General features: G+C 41.1%; 3 protein-coding genes across 3 annotated transcripts in view; 2 read left to right on the top strand and 1 right to left on the bottom strand.

The window, feature by feature from the left end:
- Nucleotides 1-20,774, bottom strand: part of LOC145433575 (centrosomal protein of 19 kDa-like) — a 198,790-nt gene that overhangs the window by 148,130 nt on the left and 29,886 nt on the right. The window lies entirely within an intron of this gene.
- On the top strand, nucleotides 187-10,707 carry LOC145433562 (solute carrier family 49 member 4 homolog). Its single transcript, XM_080310690.1, has 11 exons — nucleotides 187-890; nucleotides 954-1,128; nucleotides 1,200-1,374; nucleotides 3,238-3,377; nucleotides 4,629-4,797; nucleotides 6,554-6,689; nucleotides 6,749-6,880; nucleotides 7,592-7,659; nucleotides 7,735-7,862; nucleotides 7,930-8,115; nucleotides 9,877-10,707. The coding sequence occupies exons 1-11, from the start codon at nucleotides 876-878 to the stop codon at nucleotides 10,056-10,058; spliced, it is 1,506 nt and encodes a 501-aa protein (XP_080166816.1). The 5' UTR covers nucleotides 187-875; the 3' UTR covers nucleotides 10,059-10,707.
- Nucleotides 15,288-20,227, top strand: LOC145433565 (nucleoporin NUP35-like). The gene is made up of 8 exons (XM_080310693.1): nucleotides 15,288-15,494; nucleotides 15,557-15,684; nucleotides 17,520-17,662; nucleotides 17,724-17,905; nucleotides 17,971-18,139; nucleotides 19,515-19,716; nucleotides 19,780-19,965; nucleotides 20,027-20,227. Exons 1-8 carry the CDS (start codon nucleotides 15,482-15,484, stop codon nucleotides 20,099-20,101), a joined length of 1,098 nt encoding a protein of 365 aa, XP_080166819.1. The 5' UTR covers nucleotides 15,288-15,481; the 3' UTR covers nucleotides 20,102-20,227.

Raw genomic sequence — 20,774 nt, 5'->3', positions numbered from 1 at the left:
CCGCTGTTTCCGCTGTTTCCGCTTTTCCGTCTTTTAGGGATGCCCGTAAATGTAAACAAAGATTGACAGATTATTGATAACTAACCTACGGTAAGTTAGTTATCTATAGACAGATGCTCTGGGCCTTTTTAGTTTGGATGTTGACAAATTTATCCGATCAGTACACCACAAGATTGCGACACAACGAAAAGATAGGAAAGAAGGTGTCGAAACGACTTGGAGTAGTCTATTAAATCAGTGTCTGCAAGCAGCACTCTTGTGATGCTTTGAGATGAACGAAATAACAACAAATATATGAATGGAAGCTGAGTTGACTGTCGACTGTATGATAGATTTGTGATGACACTTTACTTGCGACATCTCTGCCGGAAATCTACCTCACTCGCAATAAGATAAAATTGTTTTCAGTTGTGGTATCCATATACACAAGACTGTAGTTTCATAGGATTCTACTGTCTCAACATGCATCGTGGAGCTAAAGCCAGCTCAGTCAGTCGGTAACAGTGTAACTTTAAATGAAAGAGTAACTTGAACTAATGATTAGGAAAGCAATGATTAACTGATGTGAGATCAATAGATTAGGACAGGATTTTATGTGATATACTGCCTACCATAACTGTTAATATTGCATTCTATAAACAAATTTTACAATGTAGCTTTATAGGAAATAGGGTCTGGTCTGGTCTAGCAGATTTCCACTGATAATGACTTAACCTGACCTGAGATAGTTGCTTTATCTTTTTGTGGAGGAATGGAGATCAATAATATATATTTTCTATTATCACTAGTCTCAGAATCGCAATATTGCTAAACTCAGTGTTTTAAAACACTGTCGCATCCGATCGCCACTCCCATGATAGCTATTGAAGAATTTCATGCAAGATATCATGGTATGCCTGTGCTGTTGCTGCGTGAAGTAGATAAATTCTTTAAACTTGCTACAATGTTTACAGGAGGATGACCAGTCATCACTTCTACTCAATGCTGAATTATCTCCAACAAGAAAATCACATTACCGTTGGGTTATACTGGCTCTATTTTCATTGCTATCACTACTGCAAAGTGGAGTGTGGGACACATGGGGTCCAATAAGCCCATCTGCAACCAGAGCAATTGGATTTACTGAACGTATGCAGCTAATGGACATAATTCTTGACACTTGATGTTGTATAATGTACGATTGATTGATTTCACTTTAGATGACTATTACCTGCTTTCCAACTGGGCTCCAATTGGTATTATGCCAACTATGCCTCTCTTCATTTGGCTTTTTAACAAGTACGGCATCCGGATTCCAGTGAATATTGCTGCTTTTCTTGTTGCTTTGGGAACTGGTTTGCGGTGTTTACCATTTCATGGTCAAGCCAGAATCATGTAAGTATTTTAATACTCGTACAATCATCTTTCGTCAAGTTTCGCTAATGTACTGGAACATCGATATACAGGATGGAAAAAGGATTTCTTTGCGATCTATCCAAACTAACTCATAAAAAAAGCTTGTACTATACGGAAATGACTCGACTCTACTCGAGTCAATCTGTGTAATGACTCGAGACTCAGATGACTCGAGACTCGGGCTGCCAAGACCGACATTTCATTGTAATTTCGAAGAATAGTGACATAACCAAACCACAATATTGGTATTCCATCCATTTTTAGCGGCAGGCCTACTTGAAAATGCGACCAGAAACTGATAAATGAGAAAAATTCGAAAATTATAAATGCGAACTGTTCAATAACACCAAACAGTTTTAAAATGTGGGTTAAACAGGACTTTAACTGGAAACTGGGCAATCAACGCAATCAACGCAATGACTTGGACTCGGACTCGAGTCATAATACCATGACTCGGTCTCAACCCTCCGTTCGCTGACTTGGACTCGGACTTACTCGGTGGTGAATTGAAAATGACTTGACTTGACTCGAGTCAAAACTATAAAAGTGAGATTGACTTGTGACTTGGTTACAACCCTGTAGATACTGTTAGTATAGGCTACTACCACATAGAGCAGTGGTTCTCAACCGGGGGTCCGTGAAGCATTTTCAGAGGGTCCACGAAGCCTCTAAATTTGTAAAATGATTGACAACCTATTTTTTATTTATTTTTTAATTAGGAATAGCATGAGCCAGTTTCGCTTCTTAATTGCTAAAACTTTAGGAATCACATCATTAAAATGGTCGTCACAGATGAAATAGCTGACTGTGCAAACTCATTTTAATTATAAAATTGCCAATAGCCCGCTGATACAAACGTATTGCTGTTTATAGATGTTTTGTTGGGGTTTGTGGAAAAATGAAATGCTGAAGATAGGAAAATAAAACAGGGTGACTTGAAATGTTTGCAAAACATTTTGGATTTGGAGTTGTCAGTCTCAGCAAATTAGTAAACAGCCGTTTGAAACAAAAATTCCTGAATTTTTTCCTAATCTGTCCCAATAAAGGAATTGAAACCTCGCCACGAAATCCATTTTCTCCTGTGATATAACCACTAAATAACATCAATATGAGATGCTAGATAGAAATGACTATGCTGGACGTGATGTGTTCATTAAAAAGTCACACCAATAGCGGGCGTAGGAAGTGTTGCGCGTTAATATTACATTCGCGACCAATATATCTTCGTGGAAATGTATTGCCGGCACTCGTTCAAATCAAATTGAAGACGCGGATTTTCATGACAATAAATACAGCTGGAAAATTCCTTTCGAAATAATAAAAGTCTACCCAATTTCCACTTATAGTGTGCTGTTATTTTCAAGATCAGTCATTTTGTGGCTGTTCATCACTAGCCTGTTATTGATATTTGCACAAGACATATGACGGTTTGCACGTTAATTGAGGTAATTTTGAACGAATACTTGAGGCGGTCCGCGGGGGTCCGTGACGGTCCAGAAGGGGTCTGCGAAGACAAAAAGGTTGAGAACCACTGACATAGAGCCAGATGTTGTAAATGAATGCATTGGAAATGGATATCCCAATACAGCTTTATACAAGATCACAAATAAAAAGGAACCATCGGCTATTATTCCAATATATAATTCAAAGTCTGATGCTGTGCCTGTCATATCTATGTGGCTCCACCTAAAAAGTGATATCTTTATCCAAAACTGCTACTGTTGCATCGTAATCTGTCTTATAGTTTCAATTAAATGCTGCATTTCCCGTTGTCTTAAGTATGCTCCTTTGCCTCAATGCTCCTTTGTGAAGAAAGAAAGATCATTTTTCTGCTTTGTTCAGTGTGATTCACATAGGACAATTTCTGAGTGCAGTAGCCGGATGTGTTGTTATTGGAGGAACTCCTCTCATATCCAACACGTGGTTTCCATCCGGAGAACGTATTCTTGCTACGAGTGTGATGGTATGCGTTGGAAACACAGGTAGGATAGCAATGGCAATAAGTTTGAGGAGTTTTGGTGCGAGTGAGTGCGTAAAAAGGTCAGTCAGTTGCATAATAAGGACAATCTATATTTACACAATAACGTAATTCACACGCTATTCACAATAAGGAAATTTGCTATGTGCACAATAAGTACACTCTGCGCACAAAATGCAAATCTGTACTTTGGATCCAAATTTTAAAGTTTTTGTGCATCACTTCAGAACTGAATTTTGATTAGACACGGTAATTCTGATAAAAATTAAATTATAAAATTTGCCACCTACGGACGGTCATCTCGAAATCCATATTTTAATTTTTTTCATTTCAACAATTGAATCATTCGTGTAGCGAATGTCGTTCAGAAATGATCAAACTAGTCATTAAAGATACTCAAGTACAAGTAGAAGTAATGCTGAATGCTGAATAGGTTTTGAAAATACTGGTATGTAAAAACTACTTGAAGCGGAAGTGGAAATTGAACGGTCTGAAAAATAATAAGGTACCGGTAAGCGGTTGGTAGCAGTAGGTTGCAACCAGACTTTGCAGACGCTTGCTTGTTGATGGTCTGTGACAAATCCAGAATGACTATTACTTCAAATAGGTTATAAACAAGTTATAAACAGCTATCGTAATCAGACGCTGCATCGCCCTGTGGCTATTTCTGTAACGCAAAACCATGCCAATACTACTTTCTACTTGACGAAAGCTATTCAAGTTGAAGTAGAAGTAGTAGTCGCCTGAAACATATCAATTTCCATCTTTAAGCAAGTAGTACAGGCTGGTAAACCTACTTTAATACTTTTTAAAAGTAGAACTCTGTCACTTCTGTCATTATTGTGCACATTGCGACTGCCCTTATTTTCCACATGGCTGCTACTCGATGAAATTGTGTCAAATCTAGGGTTCCGATTCATATTGGGGTGTGAAATTATCATCAGATAACAAAATATCAGATTTTAGAATACGTTTGGGTTTGGGATGATTATACGCATTTCTAGTTTGTGCAGGCAGTGTCCTTATTGTGCTGGTAGCGACTATTCGTGTTAAAACATCTTCAATACTAGGATTGTTAGATCCGTATTTGAATGTGTGATTTGGTTTTGACTGTCCATATGATGGGTGTAAATCGAATGGAATACATGTTTGGATTTGATATGGGAATGTCCTTATTATGCACGTAGCAAGCACTCAGTCGCACCAACCCTGAATTAACTTTTGATGTATAGCCTGCCACGCGATTACTTTCCAGGCAACGCTCTCAGTTATTTAATTGGACCCGCGATAGTGGATGCGCCCACGAATTGTTCACACCAGCCAAATTCAACTTATGCAACTACACCGAATTCTCCCGTCACCGTGACAACTGATGAAACAGAATTGATCACAACGCCGTGTTTCGATAATACAGAGAAAATGAGGTATTTCGAATCATATTCATGATAGCGTAAAGGATCGTGATTTGAGTTGCTGCTTTAGTAATCATTGTGTTTCACATTTTTGGCCATTTTACACCAGGTCGATATTCGCTGCACGATCCTTGAGCTACCGACTTGCAGCACGCCGCCGCTTATGCGTATATAGTGGCAATGAGAAGTGTAGATGAACCTCGACGGTTCGGCTCGACGTAGGTCGGACAAAAACCTGCGAATTGCTGCTGTTGCAGCCGTGAAACGTACCACCGCTTTATTCGTTCGCTTACCTGATTCTTACTGGCTTACCAGATAATTCTTGGCACCAGATAATGGTATCTGCAACATCAACTGTCACCTTCCTGTAAGAAGCTCCCGCGTGCAAGAAGTCGTACTTGACATCGCAAGCAATTTATGGTGGACGTATTTGTGGTGAAACAAGTCCCCGACCGGGTCAGACCAAAGATGTGATTAGTGACAATGGTATCCATGACTTCCGCACTTGTCGCTCAGCGTTGCCGGGATACCATGGATGAATGGTGCAAGACTTAGAATTCCTTACAAAGCTATTGCTGCACAAGTGCACATTCCTTGTCCATTGGCATATGCACATCATGAACTCGTGATATACGTATGCCCGTAACCTGTGTACTGTGTATTAGGGCTGTTCAAAAATAACCTTTTTTCCCGGATTCCAGCCATTCACTGATTAAATTGTCAGGTTACCCTGAAAAACGCTGCACACCAAATTTGGTTCAATTCTGACATGTATGGGACTCCGCAGATCCAATTGAAATTTTTAATATATTAGGGAAAATTGGAAAAAATAAAAAATCTGCCAACCCCATGAAATTGTTGAGCTGTCTTCAAAGACGATGCAAAACAAATTTGACTCAATTCCGTCCAGTAGAAGCGGAGTTATGTGAGTTTTTCGTTGATAATTCTCGGTTTATCCACCGATAAAGACCAATTTTCCCTAATAAATTTAAAATTTTAATTGGATCTGCGGAGTCCTATACTTGTCAGAATTGAACCAAATTTGGTGTGCAGCTTTTCAGGGTAACCTGACAATTTAATCAGTGAATGGCTGGAATCCGGGAAAAAGGTTATTTTTGAACAGCCCTACTGTGTATGCATATCAATCATGAGTCGGTGTGTCTGTGTATGCCGCAAAAACATTAAGGAAAAAATACAACGTCCTCTTCCTATTCGTGAAATTTACTCATCCTTAATTCAATATAAGACATATCTTCCGTGAAACCAAAGTTTGCATCCGCATTTGTTCGTCTTCCATGTCGCTGACTGTGTTTAAATTGAATAGTATAATAGTATTATCAATTGCGTGAGAAAATGGTAAGGTGTAAGATGCAACTTGAAACTTGAAATGTTATTGAAGGCCGAGCGGTGTTGGAACGCATTGCCTGGACTGAACACTTTCGCCAACGACATGAGTACTATTCAGTCAGAGCATTTGAATTTATCCGTCAGATGAAGTAGAATACTTTGACCTCCCATCGAAGTGGATATTTCAACTTGAATGTTCCACAATTTGTACTCTAGTAGCATATCTGACTATACGTTAACCATCTCTGTCTGGGATCGTGTATTCTCTGTTACGGGCAATCAGTATGTGGAATGCCACACATTTAGCTCATTTTATTGCAATATCCGAGACCATTCAGTTAGTAGACTACTGTGCAAGGTACAGACAGTCAATAAGTGCAATTCTTTTCAAATCTCAGCGCAAGCACAATATTCCTTACAGTCGACAAATTGACTACTACCTCTATGGCGAATTCGCGTTCGGTCTCGTGATCTTCATTTTCACGATGCTATTGTTTCGCAATAAGCCGGCTCTGCCTCCTAGCTCGTCAGCGGCCGCGAAGCGATTCGACGTGCTGGTACGCGACCAGAAGTGTTTAAATTCGCAGAGAAAACACCTGTTGCCTCGTATTTCAAGGTCGGACTACGTCAATTGTCGAGGAACGCCGCGTTCTGGGCCACTGCGATATCGTTCGCGTTGGTGAACGGAGCCTACTATGGCTGGTATGGGGTCATAACCATCCTGGTCGGTCCACATCACGTGTCGGAGGTGAGCTTTCCCCACGCATAGCGGGTAATGCACTTGCACAATGCACATGTCGGTTGTTAATCTTACGACTATACTTCCAGGCTAACTGGTCGATGAGATGGTTGATGATTGGTAGACTTAAAACCATGTGTGTTAGCCCACGATATTTCGATTTCCAAAGTATTTTGTAACATATGGTATACCAGACCCCTATCGGCGATAACAATAATTTGGGCTAAAAATCATATCATACCAAAGTATATATATATATTTTTGTCCTTGACGTTTTTGCGGCATATACACCGACGCATGATACACTATATACAATACATACACATTACACATATTCACACTGTTGAATTTCTATTCTTCATTTCCAATTATATCTGCCTGTAAAGCCCAGGCAACTGTTCAATTCATCTACTACAATGCTGTAATCTAACTAAACTCTTCCTGTATTACGTAGAAATAACAATTTCACTTCATGATTTCAATTTCGACAGTTTTCTTTGAGGCCAGGTTGCTCTCCGAATTGTGTGTGCGTGTTTACCTGTTATACTATGAATAATGACGCTACTGCTAATGGTAATAATAACAATAATAACCAAATCGTTTTGGCTATGTCATCTTTTCGTTATGTCGCTATCTTGCGGAGTTTTGAATTGACGAAAATACTATGAAACCAGAAGCGAACTACATGCGTCTTCGTATTTTGAGTGTGCGACATTTCAGGCGGATGTGTCTCAAGCAGCCTTTATTATGACCATGGTCGGATCTGCGCTTGGCATCGCGGTAGGCTGGTGAGTATTACTGAATGCGGTTCTGCCTCTTACTAACGACGCAAATATTATAATCGACGACGTTTGCATTTGCAGGTTTAGCGACCGATTGAAGGGCAGAATCAAATGGATTTTGTTCTTTTGCTATTGCGTCATGTTCGTAACGTTCTTTTTCCTTGGCCTTACAATCATGGGATGGTTCGGTATATTGGGTTTCACTCACGGTTAGTTACGTGTAACTGCACGCCACCTGAATCCGCATGACAAACATGTACGATCTGTATGTTGCAGGCGGATTTCTAGCCACGTTTATCGTGTTGGGCACGTTTTCAAACGTAATACAGCCGCTGGGATTCGAACTGACTGCGGACATTGCCTATCCGGTCAGCGAAGGGGCGTCGTCCTCGATTGTCGCATGGTTGATCATGTTCTTCATGTTCCTCTTCCTTCTCATTCTCAATTCGATACCTGAACAGGGTGAGCGTTTGATTTGTGTAGGGGATTTTCGTGTTCACGAAGATGCGTGTAATTTTCACTGCGATAATGCGGTTCCAGATTCCGCACGGATTTTGAAACGGTTACCACTGTGAACCAGTGAATTCAGCACCTGGTGAATTCGGTACATGGCGTCCCCTCTTCCTCATCTTAACCCACTAGCCTAGCCTAACTCTCGCCCCTAACCCGAATGCATGCATTGCATACATACCCATTGCCGGATTCACCAAGTTCCGAATTCAACACGCAAAATTCACCGACTACCGTACATCACAATTCACACTCATTTTCAATGAAACATTCATTTTTGAATACATTAATACAATATTGACGCACCGCTTAACATTTTAATGCCAAATTCGCCAAGTGCCAAATTTACCGGTGACTATCGAAAAATATTCGAAATTTCAGCCCAAATCCAACTTAAAAATAACCGCTAATCCAAAATCAGGACAAAACCATCGATACCAATGTTTTAAAATCCGAATTCATGCTCGCAATCTATGGATTCCGTAAGCACCATCGCTGAAATGTTCCATGAACCATGACCTCCGGTTTTCTTGACCGCATTGCGGCCGTGCAGGGTGATGCGATGATGTAAGCTGTATTCCGGGTTGTCGTATTTTCAAATTTATCGCCCACGTAATTTATTGTGAACTTGCAAGGTCAGCCAGAAATCTACTTGGCCTGGTCGCGAAATTTGAGATTTTGGGTGAAGGTCATCTCATTCCACAGCCTTAAAGGGGCATTGCACTCTAAAAATGATGTAGTCTCAAATTGAAGGGTAAAACGAAAAAAAAAATCTTGGCCGCAGCCGTTTGCTTCATAGCGCCACCGTAATGGAGCTGCAATGTATTGAAATTTCCACAAACAACATCACGCTCCAGCAGTCACGCAGAGATCGAACTTTATATAGTTGTCAGCCGATATCATGAAGGAAATATGTCGTACACGCCAAGGTGGTTTAGATACCGCGTTCAACGGAAGATGTTCAGTCAGGAGATTATGTCAAAATAGGGCCTTATGTATTCTATCTTCCGTTGAACGCGGTATCTAAACCACCTTGGCGGGTACGACATATTTTCTTCATAACATCGGCTGACAACTATATAAAGTTCGATCTCTGCGTGACTGCTGGAGCGTGATGTGTTTGTGGAAATTTCAATACATTGCAGCTCCATTACGGTGGCGTTCTGAAGCAAACGGCTGCGGCCAAATTTTATTTTTCGTTTTACCCTTCAATTTGAGACCACATCATTTTTAGAGTGCAGTGCCCCTTTAAAAGCTATCTGTCGGCCGAATTTGTAAACTGGCGAAAGTCTTTTCAGTCATGACTTGCTGATACGATGCCTAAAAAGTGGCCGCATGTTGCCCTGCCGTAATGCATATCGATTTATCACTACATTAGTCTCGAGACAAGCTACATTCTCGACCCGTTACCACGTACGTAGTTGACCGTGTTTTGAACTAGAGATCTGCTTCGCGTCATGGGTATAATATCCCTGGTTAAACAAGCGACAGATTAATTTTTAAAGCTTTCGTCATTCTATTCAAAAACACTATTGAGCATACAGAACAGAACGATAGGTAGGTACACAAAAGAGAAATTATATATGCACAATTGCGCATTGCACACATATAAATTTATGACACAGCGTGGTAGCCATTGATTCGGAATTCGCGTTTACCGTGGTTTGTGGTTGATTTATAAGTTCATTATTTACACTGTCCCTTATTTTTCAGATCGGGATGTTTCCAACTATCTGTTTTTGGCATTTGTCGGCATCGCCGCACCCATTTTGGCGTTCTCAGCCAAAAACGAGAACAAACGCGTTGCGGTGGACACGACGGCAGATAGCAGCGATTCGTCGATTCTGAATGACGAAGAGGCTGATTCACCCGACGTTGAAACGACAAATAAATAGAGAAAGCAATCATTGATTTGCCGTTACTAAGCTTGTCCATTTTTCGTGATCTGGCAGTATGTTCATTGTTCAAACTGCGTCCCTCTACTTCGTCCTCCATTTGAAATGTAATCGGGCCTCGGAGGTACTGAATTCAAAATTGGGAAATGCTTCCACGCTAAGGTCAAGTTGACCAAAGATGATCGATTTTAGAATATATCTCATTTTTCTTAGTTTCTTTGCCGAATCAGTTTCATATTACATATAATCATATAATCCGTATGTCCTTTTTACTATCAACTAGTCAATTTTATGCCAGTTCAATTCCAGTGAGGAGTTACATTGCCAACCGTCCAATGTTTATACATCTTTCATATCGTTTTCAAACTTGAATTAGTTTTCATAGCATGATATTGCGATACAAGTGGTCTGCTTGCTTGGTTTTTAGTACATTTTGGAATGTGTTCGCAATTTTCTTTTATTTTCAAACGAAGTGCAATGGAGCCCATCTTGCTTGCGCGATTTCCATATTGTGATATTGATTTTTCGTAATACCAAGTGTATTTTTACCTCTTTCATCGATATATGCTGTTAGAATACTTGTCCACGCCTCGTGTTAATAGGCCTACATGACGATTATTTCTGTTCAATATTAATCTGACTATCTGCATCCCGTCTCGACTGATTAGCACTTAGCAGTATGCTATTTGTAAATGTTCCAGTCAAGGTTGCAGGATACAGTTTACAACCGCCATTTGGGAATTACCATGGTTGACATTACGGTGGAAGAATTCATAACGCTTAAATGAAAATCCGTGCGAGATACGATCATCGTATTGCGATTTGCGAACATCATAATGATGCCGAGTTCTTGCCTTGCGCGAGATTGACTCTAAATGTGCGATAATGGCTATTTATTTAGCAGTGAGCTATACCTCGATGGATTTTACCGTACAAATCGATACGAGTGTACCTGTACATTGTACGGACACACTGGCGATACGTCCGATAAAACCGACATTACCATTTGATGATAGGGGTGTGTAGAGAGGTGAATCGGGAATTGGCCCCGGAAATGTGGATAGAGAATGCATCGCAAAATCAGACAGGTATCCAGGTATAGGGAAGCCCGAATCTCAACGCCGACACCAACTCACACGGGAGGATAGGGAATTTCCACAGGCATCCAGGTATAGGGAAGCCCGAATCGTAGCTCAGACGGGAGGGTAGGGAATTCCTTTCGTACATGCAACTACCTGAGAATGCATTCCGTAAACAACGTTGGTACAATAATTTTATCGACGGGTTGGTCACGTCTGTAGTGACTTGACCTTACTATTCACCGCGTAGTATGTAGATAGTCGAAGAGATAGTCGATAGTGATGTAGATAGTTGATTAGTCGAGTAGTGATTTTTATGGCTTCAAAATTGGAGTCGTCTGGTCGAAACAATCGCCGATGTGATGTCTGTTTTGCGAGCGTCGGCCTCCTCGATCTTGCAAGTGGCTTGTACGTGTACCAGATAAGTCCGTAAGTTATCCCATGCAGTCTGGAGTCATGACTTGGTACACGTCACGCACAATGACTCGAGTACAGGTCAAATAAATACTAAGATTGATTCAAGTCGAGTCGAGTCACCAAAAAATCCTGACTCGAGTCATTACAACCCTATAGTTTCGGCCCCCGAGCGGCATCGTCGGCAATGTCGGCATCGTCGGCAATGTCGGCGACTGCTGCGTGCGGAGTGCCTTTCCTATATTCCACGGTAGTGACAGATAGATGTCATGTCTGATGTGACCGGCAATATTATATGGGTCCATAGGTGCAAAATGTTTTATGAATATTCTCTGAGCAGACCAACAATACGAGTCATGTATAGACATTGTCAGTCGACACAAATTAACCTCGTATTTACTAGAATTTTACCTATAGGACCTAAACAGCACTTCGTCAGTCCCCCCCAAAAACACGTTGGTCTTGGGCCCTCCATAGGGTGACAAACCAAACTTCTGGGGGGCTTCACCTCCGGACCCCCCCCCCCCATCATGCTATACGTTTTCCCACTACTTATCAGCGAGATTTGTTGTATTGGTTGATGAGTCTGCTTGATTGGCCTAAACTAGGGTTACTATATTTCTGTGACCCAAATTCCGGACACTCTTTAGCGCCCACTAGTGGATTTTAAAATGAGTTATGAGCACATTGTCTGTCAATATGACGTCACATTAGCAAAGCTTGGCTTATAGACCAGAGGTGGTCACGATCCGGTTCAGGAGTATGTGGCTGTGTGTTGTGTAGCCGGGACCGAAACCACAATTTCCCGCCCCTTTCCGCCCAAATAAACAATGATATTGGGCCCACCATAGGGTAATCGATGCAACTTCTGAGGGGACTGGTGACGGATGATGACTTCGAAATAACAGGGAACGTACTTGTACATCGTTCAGTCATGTTCATGTCACACCGATAAGATTGTTTATCAGCCTTATGCCGGTGTGCACCACGGAGCTTTATAGACACCCCACATCCTGTGGTTTCCAACCTTTTATGGTCGCGACTCCATCTCCAATTTGATAATGTTCCGTGGCCCAGATCAAAATTTGACGAGCTGATTACTAAAAGAAGTCAGCACCTTTGCCCAGACTTATTCACGGGCTATGTTGGAAGCTGATTACGTTCAACATCTTCGCGAACCCCAGACTAAAGGCAAACGACCCCCACGTTTAGAACCACTATCTTTGAATGACGCATTTAAACGGCCTTAACCATCTCTAGGAATATACGGTTCTCCTATAATTGCGATTACAATTAGGCTTATTTCAGTAAATCAAAGTTATTTTATTTATATTTTATTGCAGTTTTTGCGAGGGTGGTAGTCCCCATATTAAAATTAATAAATGTGATAGTAAATCGCGCGCAGCGCGAAGAAAAATATCCTGTAACATAAATATTCCCAAAAATAATGATATTATGTTGAGTTACGAAAAAATTATAAGCCTCCTAGATCAAGCCTTCAAAATTCCGGACATTTAGGCGTATTTTAGTAATTCCTCCCGGACGCAAGTTTGAACAGTGATATTAAGGACGTATGGCAAGTTGGCAACCCTAGCCTAAACGCGCGAAGCGCGAAAACTTTCTAGAATTCATGATTGAATCGGTCAATATGATCGGAAATTGCACTGCTATCAAATTTTATCCTCTCTCTGCTCACGTAATCAGATTTACCGGTAGAGCTATGGGAGGGTACCCAATAATCAAGCCAATTGCAATATTAAATCGCGCGCAGCGCGAAAAACTTTTGAAAAAGTTGCAGGAATTTTCCAAAAAATACTGTAAAATTTATGTTAATCCACGAAATAATTTTGGGCCACCTTCCAGCTCACCCCCCAATTTGGGATTTTGGGGTGCGACAGTTACGGTCCTTCCTATGACAGCAGGATTACAGGGTTAGAGCCAAGTCATAAAGGTCTCGAGGCACTAAGTCAATCTCACTTTTATAGTTTTGAATCGAGTCAAGTCAAGTCATTTTCAATTCACCACCAAGTCAAGTCCGAGTCACAGTGTTATGACTCGAGTCCGAGTCAAAGTCATTGTGTTCGCTGTTCGGTTTTGAGTTCAACCGGTTCAACCTACTTTTTTCGCCTCTGCTCGAGTGATATAGAATGGCTCGATCGCATTCATAATATCGTAATTTTCCGGTCCTAACAGTTTTGGGCCCTATATTTTCCAATTATCAGGACTGATAGACGAAATACCAATAATGTGGTGACTTTACTATTCTTCGAAGTTACAATGAAATGTCTGTCTTGGCTGTCCTAGTCTCGAGTCATGAGACTTACTGGTTCGAGTCATTCACCATGACTCGAGTACAAGTCGAGTGAATACACAAATCGACTCGAGTCGAGTCGGGTCATTTTACGCAGTTGAAAAAATGATTCGAGTCAAGTAGAGTCGTCACCGAAAAATCGTGACTCGAGTCATTACAACCCTCTACCAGCGTATCGAGAACAATCAGAACATACGAAAGATACAGCGATTTAATCGACAACAATTACTTGATGAATCGAAATTTTTATTCGAGTCACGAGTCAATCCACATTTCTGAAACGCCAAGTCGAGTCAAGTCAAGTCATACGAAAAAGGTGACTCGAGTCTGAGATTCGGTGTCCTAAACATAAAAGATATGCGGAAACTAGAAAGTACCAAGTTTATGTATCAGTTCCACTGCGGAATAATGAAATTTTAGTAATAATTTGAATTGAATTGAAAAAGTAACTTATGTCAATTTTACGCATTTTTATGTAAAGTTTTGGTTTTCTTTCGACCATAATTTTGAAACAAATTCATATTCATCTGCCCAACACACTCATAGAACGTAGCCCACATGCGATAGATGAGCAGAGATGAGGATGCCGAAACTACCATAGTATGTGAACTCCTGATCTGGCATCCACATCGGCCTAGCGCCCGATTTCAGAGTCTTTTTCATCTTGGTCAGTACTTTTAGTCGCTCTCTCTTTCATTCTTCATCGGCCATTTTTGTCGATGTAAGAACAGCGATACGGGGGACGAGGAGCCCAGAATAAGATCCGACGGCGGGACTTGAACCCGGGTCGCCTGTACTAGTGCCACTATAGAGGATGTAGGATGTAGGATGTACATTGTACATCCTCTATAGTGCCACCAACGCTCACCACTACGCTATCTCCCCGGATGTTGATAAACATAAACAATCATGACCGAGATGAAAAAAACGAAAATTTTATAAAAGCTTGATTTCTATATATTTGAAAAATGGAAATAAACTACTTTGATTCCACCATGGCGATATAGTTACGTTGAGTCTGTTCCAAATTTCTGTATAGTATAGATTTAATGTCATTACCTAAAAGCTTTATGCATAATATTCAATGGCTCGTCACCTTACCGGCCGTATATGGTATCGAGGATTTGGAAATTAGTGAAAACTTGACAGAATCTCAAGCGAAGCAGCGGTCGGAAAATTCATCTGGTGTTCTGTTCTATTTCTTCTGAACGACACCTTCACGCCAGCAAAATTTCACTACACGAACCAAACTGGTAAATTTTCATACGAATCCCACCGTAGGTTATTTAAGTGTCGGCGAAATATAGACTTCTTTCCAATAACACTAAAATACGCTATTGCGGCTGACGTGATTCTTCAAAGCTCAATGGTCAATACCACTAGGCTCGTTGTTGCGATCCAGTGGAGAGCGACTTTCGCACAATTTTCTGACAGCTGGCGGTATGCGACTTTCTAAAATTATTAACAAAACACGCGCCATTCATTTCAATCCAGAGATATAGCGATTTCGCCGTTGAAAGTTGTAGCTCCGATAGTCGGTGTTAGGTCGCAAGTTCGAATAGCCCCTTGGTAGAAACCTGGTTTAGTACATTTTTGTCATTTTATCGCCTACGAAGTTCATGGACAACCACGGTATGAAACCTGGAAAATGTCTGCCTGATTCGTGGTATGTTTACATGATATATCATTTTCAGAGCCAATGACTCTCGGCTCACCGGTGAGCCACGTATCTCCAACGTCTCATACAACTCCATTCCAGCAACATGCTGGTGGTCAATACCTTCCCGGCTATCTAATGGGGGATCCAGGTGTGGGTAAGAAGGTGAGCAAATAATTGTAGAAGACGTGCAAGTTTTTTTTCTTTGCTAGTGTGACTTTATTGTATCATAGTTGTTATGTCGGACTGAGCGTTGAGAAAGTTATAGTTTGTTAGGGTTACCATACACGTCCTCCTTTAGGAGGATTTGTCCTCCTTTTTCAGGTTTTTGAAAATGTCCTCCCAGGGCGCCTAAATGTTTTCCTTTTCAAGATTTTGACCTCATTTGTGGGGATTTTTGTTGAATGTAGGTCGAATTCGACTGAAATACAGTAAATCAGCACTGAAGTAACGCTCCTGTGGCTATTTTGGGAGCTGAGCCGGAAAGTTGACCTTTTTTTCTAGTCAATCACCTGATAATGTGAAAGAAAAACTGTATTTTGAGCACTGAGCGAGAAAGTTGACCATTTTTTTTCAACCACGAAGTGAGAAAAATTGACCATTATCTCAAGATTTTCCTCCAGTATTTCTAATTTTGAAATCCTCCTTTCCCGATTCCAAAATATGGTAACCCTATAGTTTGTTGAACAAATACTTAAGGTATACTTGAGACAAAGTATTTTATTTCGTTGAATGCAGCTTGTGCATGCGTACTGCGGATATCTGTGTTGTTGCATGATTGCAGCTTTGTGGGTAGCAGTTATAAGTTGTGCCTAATAAGGTAGACAACAGTTACATAGCCATGTGGCAAATGTCCTCTGCAGATTTTTGCCTTGAGCTCTATGATGTTAATTGTTTAACGTACCTTGCAATGAATATTCTGTACATTACATACCGTAATCTTAATGCTCAGAATTTCACTCATTCGAATTTTCGTCCTAGCTACGCCTGTGGCCGTGTTTGGTAGGCAATGATCTGTAGCTGTCATAAATAACATAGTCAACAGCTATAACAGCCCTCCTTTTCTTCAGATTTATGCCATCATGTCTGCATCTTGAGCCAGGCCGAGGCTGGGTATTTGTTCTGGTATGAGTGTTACTGACTTGAAGCCATTTATGGGTGTGTTTGTGGATAGATTTATGATTCTCTTTTTGAAGAAGTACATTGTTAAGTGTGAGCTTCCTCTCATCTGAACACCAATTGTATACGCACAATCCACCAACAACGTAAGAGCAACTATTTGCCAGAGATAGTTCCCCACAACAACTAACACCGTGCGCTAAAACCAAGCCAATAACAGAAACAAAACACGAGGTATCAATACCCATGAACGGTACTATATACAATTCAAAAATATATTCAAATTGAAATGAACCCGAATATTTTCGGCTGACACTCGTCGGGGGTAATTGTCAGCCACTAGTAGACAATTGGAAAGAACACTGCATGTCAAAAATCGTATCACGAAATATGACAACACTGGCATGAAATTTACTGCAGTAGTCGCATTGATTTACAGGTAAATATTTTTGATTTGTGTGGAAATCATGTTTTATAAGTGATATACCGGTAAGTCGGCTCCGAGGCACACAAATGAAAGTGTGAAGGGCCTCTTCCGACGACGCAAAATCTGTCATCTCGAGCGGTAATTTTAATCACTTGTGAACAGAATTATCCAACAAATGTTCGCCAATGGCAGAATTCATAGCCTTTGTCTCTTTTGATTTAATGTTCATTAATTTCTGCTACAGTCGATTTTTTTTTCAAGTCATAACCCTAGTGTTCACACTTGAGGTACACTCTGAAATAATCCAATCTCTGTCAATATCGATGAACGGTATCGATCTGCACAGGTGGATTGTTAACTTCATGTGACCATTCGCTATTAGCGCAACACTTCGTTTCAATGAAGTACCATCCTACACATATTTCAACATAAACTCTCCTTTGTCACCATTTAGTCACCAGTTCTCAACCGTTCTCTGAATGCGACGGGCCAATCACATTCGCTGCTGATATCGCCAGCGCTCGGCACCCCCGGCGCTACGACATCTCCAACATGCACTAGCATGTCACCTGGCAGTAAGTTCAGCCAGATGATAAGGTATTTTAGATATCGCGCCCTTGTCAGTGACGCCGGAGTTGATTTTAACAACTGCTTTCAGATCTAGAGTGAATGCATCGTCAATGCAATCGAAAGACAAAGTAGGGGCACCGCCCGTTTCTTCTCTGACTGACGACGACACCCGCAGTTCGCCGTTCCACCCTGGCAGTTGTAACCGATCTGGAGTAATAGATGTGCCCGTCAAAGCGAATTCATCACTTCGATCCGAAAATCATACTCCCCGTAAGCCCTACTATGACGTTGAGTATTGGTATGGATTGGTGCGATGCTGCATTTTTCACTCTCAGGACTCAATAGATCGTCGATACCGCCGAGAAGTCTCGTGTCTTCCATGGATCCAAACTCGCCGGCTATCAGAACCCCTCCATCACCCGCGCAAATAGATCCATTTTACACTCAAGGCGAAGCACTTACGAGTCAAAATAAACTTGACGACACATGGGTCACTGTTTTTGGGTGAGTTTCTTCTCCAAGTCGGGGCTTTACTTGATTGATGGAAAGTTTCAAGTTCCTATGTAAGTTACTTCGGCGTAATGAATTACCGTTTACGACTGAACAATGTGAACCTTATCTGGAACATTTGTGTCGATGAATTTTCCACCCCTTGTAGTTTGTGACCAGTAATTACACATAGGCGGTCAGTTACGAACCACTTGTACTTCTCCGAGTTCTCAGTATGTATCGGTGTCAGTTTATTAATAATTTCATCATTTCAAAACACCACAAGACTGTGATGCAATGAAAAGATAGGAATGTGTCGAAATGACTTGGAGTAGTCTTTGGAATCTGACACCCAACTGGGCCTAGGCGATATTTATTTAGAGAGAGAGAGAAATATTTATTGAAAGAAAATGACATAATAACAAGAAACTTAACGGTGTAGGACAGGGTGTGATCGAATGCTGCGTAAGGTCAACTGGTCTGATCCCACCCTGCATTCAACAACTACGCCTACGGATACTACGCCTACGGGATCATCAAATTCTGTATAGCGTGAAATGAATACTAATAATAACATGAAAAAATTGGGTTGGGACAAGTGGAGTCAGTAATAGGAGATGAGGTGTCTGAATAATTATTTTTTAAATGAGTGATATGGAAGGTCTCCTTCGGATGTAGGTATAGAATTCCAAATAACAGGACCGGCATAGTCGATTGATTTCTTCGTGAGGTTACTGGTGCGAGGGCATATATGGATGTCATGGACACTGAATGAACAGGAAAATAAGATGTTATAAAAAAACAAGCGACAAAATGAGGCGGCATGTGCTAGAAGGCGAGCTCGATATGCCAGGTCATGATCCGGTAAAAGAGCTGACTATTATCATTCAGTATTGTATTGCTTGTATTCCGACTTGAATGTAGACACTGGACAATTCGGCGACTTATTAGGTAGAAATTGCCTACTTTTACTACTTACTCGAATGCTTATGTTTCTTGATCACTTTACTTTCTACTTGACAGTTTTTGGTAAAACTAATAACTTTCTGCACTTTGGATTTTGTAAAGTAGCAAGTAGTTTTGAAACACGCTTGCATCACGCTTATGCACGGCTCTGTCATAGCCCTGTACGAGGATAACTGAATACAGATTCGAAAATTGAACCTATTTTTAGTGCCATTGTCACCTCCGATTAACTGCTAGAAGTGTGCGACCCAGGGAGCAAATCTACTTTTTGAAACTACTTGACTGCTTTCAGATCTCTGTTTTCTACTTCTACTTGAGTAGCAACGCTGCCGATTACACTTCTGGGATAGACAATAAATATCAAATCGTGTTAACTCAAGAAGCATTGCACGGCTTTCAATGGAACATCGCTTTTTTTAACCAGGTTTCCTCCGACTGCCAACTCGTACATTTTACAACAGTTTTCCAAATGTGGAGTGATATTGGAACATTGCTCCGCGCCGGATGAAGGCAACTGGATCAACATACGGTTCGAAAGCAAACTCCAAGCTCGCAAAGCCCTGAGCAAATCGGGAAAGATCTTCCCGGGCAATCTCATGATAGGCGTCGCTCCGTGCATTGATCTCGTAAGTTTGATACGGCTGTGTCCAGTGGAGTTTTAGGAGCGAGCTTGGATATCATTTGTTTAGACGGTCGTCAACCGAAACGTGTGCGATCCGGTGTCACGATTGCAGCAAGAGTCGTCCCAAACACTATCGTCTCCTATTGTAGACACCAGGAAGTTTGACAGCTCAGTGAGTTCCGTCAACAGCCCGAAACCTTGTACGATCCGTCCCTTGACTGCTGCTTACAATGCTGCCTCCGGTAGCAACAAGGTAATTTTGTTGAAGGGAGCTGTCATTTTGTGCTCTGTTCATCGCTGTTGTTGTTTGGCAGGTTACGAGCGACGTGCGGACGCCGCAGAAATCGAGCGGTGTTTTAACGAAGGCTATGGATTATATTTTCGGATGATTCTGTTGGGCCGATGTGTTTGTTGTTCTGCCCTTTTGTGCTGACCCTATTCGGGTTCGATTTGCAATAATGTTTTCTCGCCTCCGTATTTTATCGAATACAGTACGATTTTCGAGTGCTTTTTTATTTGAATTGATTTTTTTGAGCCGTATCCAAAATAGGTCATTGTTGAGTGGAGTTTGGGATTTGCTGTGATTGATTTTCTTGATGTGGATTGTGGGATTGGGTGCATTTAGTTAATCCACTGCCGGAACAAATCAGAACAGTAATGATATATTTCCAGGATTTTGGCAATCCATAGCTGTAAGCTAGTCACGATTACCTCACCAGAGGACAGCTTTTCACCATATTTCGAGGCGGGCCACGGCAAGACGTGCGGTCAACCACTTCTATACAAATGTTAACATATATATCACTTGTGGTTGAATAGTTATTAATATTTACTCTCTTGACGCAATTTCTTTCATAGGCAATTTAAATATTGGTTGCTGAAGCGAAGTGCGGTGGTTTGATGAGAACCGCTGATGTAGGGCTACAAGAGAAGATGTGCGGTATTGGCAGTTATTTACAAATGCGAATGGGTCTGAAATCTTGATCTTAAATATTGAACTTACGTACTGGGAATGGTTGATACAATTATGTTATTGTGTACATTCCTGCTGGGAACGGAAGA

This window comes from Botryllus schlosseri, chromosome 2 (assembly GCF_051294905.1).
Source record: "Botryllus schlosseri isolate E-star chromosome 2, Bs_hap1, whole genome shotgun sequence".
In the NCBI taxonomy this organism is placed as follows: domain Eukaryota; kingdom Metazoa; phylum Chordata; class Ascidiacea; order Stolidobranchia; family Styelidae; genus Botryllus; species Botryllus schlosseri.
This window is presented reverse-complemented; position numbering and strand designations above follow the sequence as displayed.

What these genes read in the sequence shown, in the direction of transcription:
- LOC145433562 (XM_080310690.1), top strand. An exon ending in CGAAGCGATTCGACGTGCTG is followed by an intron (nt 6,690 to 6,748) that starts GTACGCGACCAG and finishes TCGTATTTCAAG; the next exon opens with GTCGGACTACGTCAATTGTC. An exon ending in GTCCACATCACGTGTCGGAG is followed by an intron (nt 6,881 to 7,591) that starts GTGAGCTTTCCC and finishes GCGACATTTCAG; the next exon opens with GCGGATGTGTCTCAAGCAGC.
- LOC145433565 (XM_080310693.1), top strand. An exon ending in ATCCGAAAATCATACTCCCC is followed by an intron (nt 17,906 to 17,970) that starts GTAAGCCCTACT and finishes TTTCACTCTCAG; the next exon opens with GACTCAATAGATCGTCGATA. An exon ending in ACATGGGTCACTGTTTTTGG is followed by an intron (nt 18,140 to 19,514) that starts GTGAGTTTCTTC and finishes TTTTTTAACCAG; the next exon opens with GTTTCCTCCGACTGCCAACT.